The sequence below is a fragment of the Cyprinodon variegatus genome, unplaced genomic scaffold, assembly GCF_000732505.1.
Source record: "Cyprinodon variegatus isolate N-32 unplaced genomic scaffold, C_variegatus-1.0 Scaffold1322, whole genome shotgun sequence".
Classification (NCBI taxonomy): Eukaryota; Metazoa; Chordata; class Actinopteri; order Cyprinodontiformes; family Cyprinodontidae; genus Cyprinodon; species Cyprinodon variegatus.
Window position 1 is genome coordinate 140,654 of NW_015151775.1, and position 7,875 is coordinate 148,528.

Sequence of the window (7,875 nt, forward strand, 5' to 3'; positions counted from 1 at the left end):
TAAAAAGTACTAATTACATCAATTAGCTGGACTTCTGTCAATCCTTGCAGGACCTTAGTGTATCATTTTTATTAGATGCTCTCTGCAAAATAAATGTTTAGTCGGACCTCACTTCTGTAGTAAAAAAATATACGGTAAATGTTGAATATATTATGACTTTGTCGATGTCAGGGTTTCACAAGGATATACCATACCGCCTCTGAAGTAATAACAGTGATGCACACCTGCGTTTTGTTGTCCTTGTACTGCAGGTAAACCTTTGAATGTCCGTTTGCTCCATTCCAGCTTTTGGCTGAAACCTGAAAAAGTTATTTATTACTTAAAATGGATAAAAACACATAAGGAGACTGAAAGAAAAAAATAATAATTCTTTACTTACACCATTTCCAGGACAAAGGTTCTGAGCGTACACACCTTTTAAGTCATTGGGATCTACAGAGGGAAAAACACTGAATGAGGAAGGTTGAAATGCTCAACACGTTAACTTTACATGTCCAACCTAAACTGGCAGAAGTTTAAAAACCTAAGGTAGACCACATTTCTAAAGAGCAACGCTACATATACACAAACAAGTACTTACGTTCAATAAGAAAAAGGAAACAAATCACTCCCATGGCTGCAATGATGAGGCCAGGTATAATGAAGGAGAGGCCCCAGTTAGATGAGACCCAGTACCCAGCGATTAGAGAGCCCAGGATGTTTCCCACTGAGGTGTGTGAGTTCCAAAGCCCCATGATGAGCCCACGCCTGCCAAAAACATCACAAAGGTCCAACATTAACCATTTAAGATGTAAACACATATGCCATCAGCCCATTTAGCTCCACCCATCTTTACTTCTATTTATTCCATCTTACCTTCCTTTTCCAAACCAGTTGCCAATACAGGTCACTACACTGGGCCAGCCAGTGGTTTGAACCAGCCCGTTGGCCACCTATAACAAAACAAAAAGGTTTTATGTTTATTCTAGCAAGTTGCTTTAGCGACCTTTATGTGCATTAGTCAAATCTGCGACATCAACATAAGGAAATGCAAAACCAATGTTTGTTTGGATTTGGTATCTAATAACAACCACCTCATTTTGGGAAATTCTATTTTGCATACGCTGACGGAACAGCAAATAACTTAGGAACTGTTGGCCAAAATCACGTGTGCAATTATTTGACAGCTAACACCCTCTAGTTTCTGAATATATAAATGAAAATTCAAACATGACTCAAAGTTGTTTTTTTATTCTCAAAAATGATAGGTCTTTTATGAACAGCAGTAATAAAGACATGCCTGCGAAAAAGCCAAGTCTTGTTGTATTACATTTGTTCTACGTCATGTCAACCGCAAATGCAAAAAATTTCAGATCTCTAGCTACAACAGTTCCAGAGCTGTGGGGCTCTTTTGGTGTCACCAGCATCTCCAAAAAATCTCTAAATGTGCCAAATGCTATTTGACCCATTGAATAACACTGAAGAAAGTTGATGGCCATAAATATTTATGAAGCAAGTATTTCCCACTTTTTTTCAGAATCAGTGTATATAACAATATGTAGAATTGTACACTTATAATAACATAAAAATCTATAAAAGATAGTGAAATTTCTGCTTTTCAAGCTAAAACAAGCCCAGCTGCCTTTTCTAAGCTGTATTTTATTTTTTTTCCAGCCTTAGGCATTGTAATAAAAAATAAAATTGTAATAAAAAATCAGTGTCCAAACTTAAAAAAAATAGGGCCGCTGTCATCACTCAGCTTGGAGCTGAGTGTATTGATTCAGCAGCAGCTGTGTGTTCGACTCTTACGGCAAAACGGGGTCTGCCTTTTTCTAAAGTCGCCATGTGTAGGCTTGTTTGAAACCTTATTTCATTAGCTACAAAGCCCAACAACCAACGTGCTCTTAGCCAATAATTGCAGGACTCTATGAGGTGCAATATCGCGCTATTCGGTGAGTCACTGGCTGACAGGAAGTGACCGGAAGTGAGATTTCAGTGACTGAATCTGGCTAAAATCGTGTCATAAAAAGATGCAGACACTTTTGTCTTGTATTTAAGACGACTATGTAAAGAACCATACCAAACATGGTTAACAACCGAGGAAATAGGTACTAGGAAGTAAATATTAGCAAGATACTGAGCATTAGCTATGACCAGCTAACTTTTCTGAAGTCAACAACAGATGTTATGAGCGATTTTCTCATCATGGAATATTTTTATTACGAATATGCTGGATTATTTTTAATCTGTGGACCCTTACGGGTGAATGGAGTATGAAGAATTGAAGATTGGATTTATAAAACTCCTTCTGGATGCCTTCAAAAGTATGTAGTTGTGGCTGCTTTGTTTGTTTACATTTTGACATGCTGCAATATTTGTGTTAAATGTGCTTTGGTGCTCATAGTGTCCATAAAATGAACTTGGGGATTGAATTGTGGAGAATCTAAACTTTCCAACGAACATGTTTATATTGGTAAACATTTTACCAGTGGAATTTTCATACATTCTGAGTTATTCACAAACAAACATAAGCTAAGGTACTAGGGAGCAGCAGTGAAGCAGACTGTGGGCTGTTCCTCTGCCTGTAGACGCTTACTCTGTACTCAAACCATCTTAAGAACCTCTGACCACAGTGTCTAAGTAGCCACATTGATGACAGGCTCCGCTCTGACACTGGTGAAGGAAGTCAAAGGGTCATTAAACATTAAAACATTTACACGGGTCTCACCTGAACAAATATGTAGAAACCCAGGCTGTGGATGTTGTAGATGTAGCCGAGGCCAAACAGGCAGGTGAAAAGCCCACTGGCCAGCATTCCCACTGTGAGATACAGCCGGATAGGTAGGCGCTCCCCAATGATGCCACTGCACGGGGGGGGGTACAGCAAAGATATATTAGGGTCACATTCATTTATAGACTGAAAGCTTGATTCACAGCTTTCATTGAGAAGATTTCTGCTGCTGCTGTTGGAACAGTTTTCTTTATGAGTAAAACAGAACTAAGGATAACTCTCACTCCTTCAGTCCTAGTTTGAAGCTGGTATGTGTTTGATGGAGGAGTCAGATATTCTTCTAATGTTTCTTTTTTGAAGTGAATTGAAGTGAACATGAAAAAAAAAACTGGGATATGAAGATTTTACAGATTTTCTTTGTTTTCCCTCAAACAAAAGTTTTATGATTCTTTCATAAGACATTAAAGTTCAAAATATTTTTTTATATTAAAGTTTATCATTAACAGTTAACCCTGACCTTAATAAGGCAAATATGTCCAATCTCAAGGGCACAAGAGCTATTAAAGGATGTTTCTCAAGGTGCTGCATATTTTTTCACTTCTAAATTCCACTGTTTAATCCTTATTTTGTATCCACTGGACAGAAGTAATAATATACAGGCTTATTTTTAAGTAACGCATATAATTAAATAACAAAGAAAATGTAAAAATATCAGTTATAGGTTTATTAAAAGAAAATAATGATGAAATAAAAAAGCAAATAAATAAATAATCATCCATTTTTGCCCGATAAAGGTTGACAGTGTTCTAGTTCAGCTCCAAAAATGAAAAAGAAAAACCAAAACTGTTCCAACTGGGAGCCTGTATGTTTACATTTCCAAAATATTATTCATCATATTTAGGAAAATTAACTTGATAAATAATTAAGTTGTACCCACGCTTGCTCTTATCTCAAGAATCACGGATATAAAAGGTCATAGGATGGCGGTGTGCCGCTCCAGACCGTCAGAGAATCAGTAGAGACAACTGAAGCTTTCAGTTTACAAGCAGCAGCGAAGAAGAACCATAAAGCTTTTAGAGACTCTTTAAAGATGAGTGTGTAAAAAAAAAAAAAAACAAGCTCTGGAGATGTGTGAAAACCCGGTAACCAGTTGGAGAAAATGTCTCAGTGCATGTCACGATTTAATAAAGAATCAAAAACTCATTTCACTCCATTACATGTAAACTAATTTGTTAATTTTATTTTTTCCCCCTTTTCTGAAGTGTTTAAAAATCCACATCTCTGTATTCAGTAAAACTTCCATAAGATTAAATGTTTAGTAGAGGATGTTTATTTTTTTCAGGGTGGATCACCAAAATGGACGGCAATCTGTCCAGGGTGTAGCCGGCCTCACGCCTGTAGACAGCTGGAGATAGACACCAGCACCCCTCTTGACGCCACGAGGGTTAAGCGTGACGAAACTTATTTTTGATGGATCACCAAAATAAGTGGTCCTCCTAACTGTCAATCATTCTAGCGATATGTTTACTTAGTCTGACATACTGGAAAATTTGCAAATCTTCTTTTGGGAAGTAAGCTTGTATGAGCGATGCAAACAGCTACTTTAAAAAAAAAACTTGCATGAGGACAGATAGGTTGGTGCATGCTTCCACACATGTTTAATGGTGGAGAGGGCGGGTCTTTTAAAAAATTAGCAAATATCCTCCACTATACCTTTAAAAAAAACAGTTCAGAAAAGGCTCCAATTCTATTTTCCCAACTCTAAAAATCTAACATTTAATTCAATTCAATTTAGTTTATTTATATAACGACATCATCTCAAGGCACTTTACAGAGACAAATCAAACAGATCATATAGTCAAATTAACACGAAGGTTTCTACTAAGGAAAACCAGCTGATTGCATCGACTCATTGACTCTTCAGCAATCCCTCACAGCAAGCATGCTTGTAGTGACAGCGGAGAGGAAAACTCTATTTTAACAGGAAGAGACCTCCAGCAGAACTAGGCTCTGTATGAGTGGCCATCTGCTGAGGCCGACAGGGGTTCAAGGAGACAGAAGCAGAGATACAGAAAGAAACCAAGATACAGAGGGTAACTAGCTCCAGAGCTAACATGAATATTTAGTTGTTTGGAACACGGTTGTTCTCTGCTCATAATCGACTGAATCAATGTAAATTTTTCTATTTAAGAACTAGTTTGGCTCACGCCGATGTCTCACCTGAGATACATCCCAATGGCATAGGCACAGAGGAAGGAGTAGTCCATGGCTCCTAACAGCTGTTTGTAGTTGCTTTTATCTGCAATTCAAACAATCATTGTTAAACCAGAATCAGGAAGCAATCAGTTACTGAATTCAGAAACACTCTTTCCAACAGGGCTGCACTGCTGACACATTTAAGGGAAGAAAACACCGAATCCGATTATGCGCCCAATCCGACAGAAAATCGTGTTGTGGCGTTTAGCGCTCATTAAAAATCAATAGGGACACCTGACACGATTTTCAGCAAGAGGGCCTGCGCAGCTCCGATAGACATAGACCCCAGGTCTATTTTAATCTGACTATGCAGCAATCCAGCAGCAATTTCATAGGTCTGACAGGAATAGAGACGCGGTTACAAAGTAAAATGCATCCGCTTTGGGGGACGATCCAAAATAAAATAAGTCAAGCACACAATCATTGGAACAGTCCGGTTCGGAGTCGCACATCGCGTATATAGCAACCGGGACAAACTAGTACAAAAACAATCAATGAAATATATATATAAAAAAAAGAAAACCTAACCCATGAAAGCAGTTCAGGAGGATAGAAAACAGATATATCCTCACAAAAATAAAAAAATTACCAGGTGCAGACAGCACAGGTAAGGGAAGTGCATCACTTTCCCCTCAGAACTTCCATAAACTTCACAGATCTGACTTTGAAAAATCCCCTTTCTGCCTCAGTCAGCATATAAACTCTCCAACAGTGTTTATTGCTGTGGTTTCTTTTTTCTTTAGACGTAAATCTCGTGTTTTTAATATAGGCATATAAACATTCTTTATCTGTTCTGGTTTGAGATGCTGCACAGACTCTTTACTGTACAATTGGGGCTTTCTTTTTATAGCTGCACCAGTGGCTCTTTATCTTTTTTTATGTATTTTGCATAACTTTACATAATCTGTCCAAGTCACATGTGTGAAACTGTTGTAATTTATGTGGAACAGAGACAAAAGTGAAAACATAGATCTGCTCACCCTCCCTCTCTATGCGAAGTCAGTGTGACATGGACAGAAATCGGTTCAGACTAAAAAGTCATACGCAACCGGTGTGTTTAAGCCTTTAGTGTCAATAACCTTCAGAACAAAAGCACAAGTGTTCTACACAAACTGCTGGAGAGCTTTCAAATATTGACTGCTCTTTATTGCTGTAGCAACAGGTTAAACAACAGGTTTTATGGATTCAACAAGTTCAAGTACAGCGATCTACCTTTTTCCCAGTGTGCTTTCAGTAAGACATTCTAGTAGCAGGATGCTTCTAAAGCAGAACACCTGGATTTCTTCTGATTTCAAAACTGTCTAAACAGGTTTACTGGACATCAGAATAATGAGACAGAAGATATAAAGTGTTTACATTAATAAATGTCCTGGGTCTCTTAAGTGTCGTCTCAGTTTACGGACAGCCTTTGTAACCACAATGGGAAAGAGTGCTTCAGCTCAAAGCCAAGTGAAACATATCACAGAAGCTTTAAAGCTGAAACACCTAATAAAATTTGACAGATTGAAATGTCTTTTTTCTAAGAAAAGACAAATAAAATAAACAACATTGCCTCTGATAAAAGGAGCTTAATCTGACCAGACCAGAGGGTGGAAAACATCCATCACATATAGAAATAAAAGTAAATAAAATCAGCCTTTACTCAGACACATGCATTTCTCAATATAAATCCCTAAATAAAGCCTTTTCATAGAGTTGAGCAGATAAATACCAAAAGGTTTCCAGCCGCACTCATTATCTGTGTGGAGTGAAGGGAGAGGGGCTTCCCGGCCCCCACTTCTGCCCAAAGCGACAGAGGCCAGTTCACTGGCAGATGAGCAGTTCCTATGAAGCTCGCTCTGTTAGGGGGAGAAAAACAACACAAATTAAAAAACTGTAAATACCATGAACACCTGTGTAAAGCCCAGCTCCACACCAATGCCATTTATCTTTATAGGTTTTCCATTGGATAAAGAGCTGCTGTAGCTGCATGGTCATGATGTCAGTCTTCTCATGTTATCAGGCGAAAATGTTAAATGACAGCCTTCAAAACAATAAACAGATTTGATATGTTTCAAATTGTTCAAAGAGAATTAAAACTGACTCTACATAAAACCCTCTACTTGTCTAAAAACAAATATGCGCTAGACCAGAACCAGAACAGATGCCTGTTCATCAGTTAATCAAAGGTTATGACTATGAGCATTGAACGGTCCAAATCTTTGCACGAATCACATTTACATCATTTTATTCCGGCATTCACATGAACAAGCCCGCCTGATGGCAAAGACAGAAGAGCTGCTCTGAGGCCAGGATGGGTGGGCTGAACAAGCGGGCCCTCTCAGGAGGATCCTGCTTCAAGCGGTTACTTCAGCTTTTTAAAAGACCAGTCCAAAATGTAATACGATCCAGTAAAATGATAGGACTGGCATAAAATCAAATACAAACAGCGTAAAAATAAAACAACAAGCCGGTCCCATCTAGGCGTAATCGGAGACAATGACACATGAAGTGTGCTCCTGATGTCCAGTCTGCTCCGTAGCTTTGTTTTGGTCGCTCTAACCGCAGAAAATGCCACTTCACAAAGATAGGATGTTATAGATAGGATGAGTCTTGACCTGAATTAACCTGTGTCAAGAGGCACAGATGCACCGACTGATGTAATTGGGAGAGAATACCGCAATTTTTTTTATATTTTTCAAAATAAAACATCACTCAGACTCTGATCGTCGATAAATTATATATATATATATATATATAGTTTATCGACGATCAGAGTCTAAGTGATGTTTTATTTTGAAAAATATAAAAAAAATTGCGGTATTCTCTCCCAATTACATCAGTCGGTGCATCTGTGCCTCTTGACACAGGTTAATTCAGGTCAAGACTCATCCTATCTATAACATCCTATCTTTGTGAGGCGGGATTTT

General features: G+C 38.2%; 1 protein-coding gene across 2 annotated transcripts in view; it reads right to left on the reverse strand.

Annotated features, from left to right (window-relative positions):
• Window positions 1-7,875, reverse strand: part of LOC107102801 (glycerol-3-phosphate transporter-like) — a 23,323-nt gene that overhangs the window by 9,746 nt on the left and 5,702 nt on the right. For both annotated transcript variants that reach the window (XM_015402234.1, XM_015402233.1), the window contains exons 4-10: window positions 6,678-6,804; window positions 4,931-5,009; window positions 2,708-2,843; window positions 856-932; window positions 581-747; window positions 380-432; window positions 225-299 (exon numbers count right to left, since the gene is read on the reverse strand). In XM_015402234.1, the coding sequence (XP_015257720.1) occupies window positions 225-299; window positions 380-432; window positions 581-747; window positions 856-932; window positions 2,708-2,843; window positions 4,931-5,009; window positions 6,678-6,804 (714 nt within the window). The remainder of the gene's footprint in view (window positions 1-224; window positions 300-379; window positions 433-580; window positions 748-855; window positions 933-2,707; window positions 2,844-4,930; window positions 5,010-6,677; window positions 6,805-7,875) is intronic.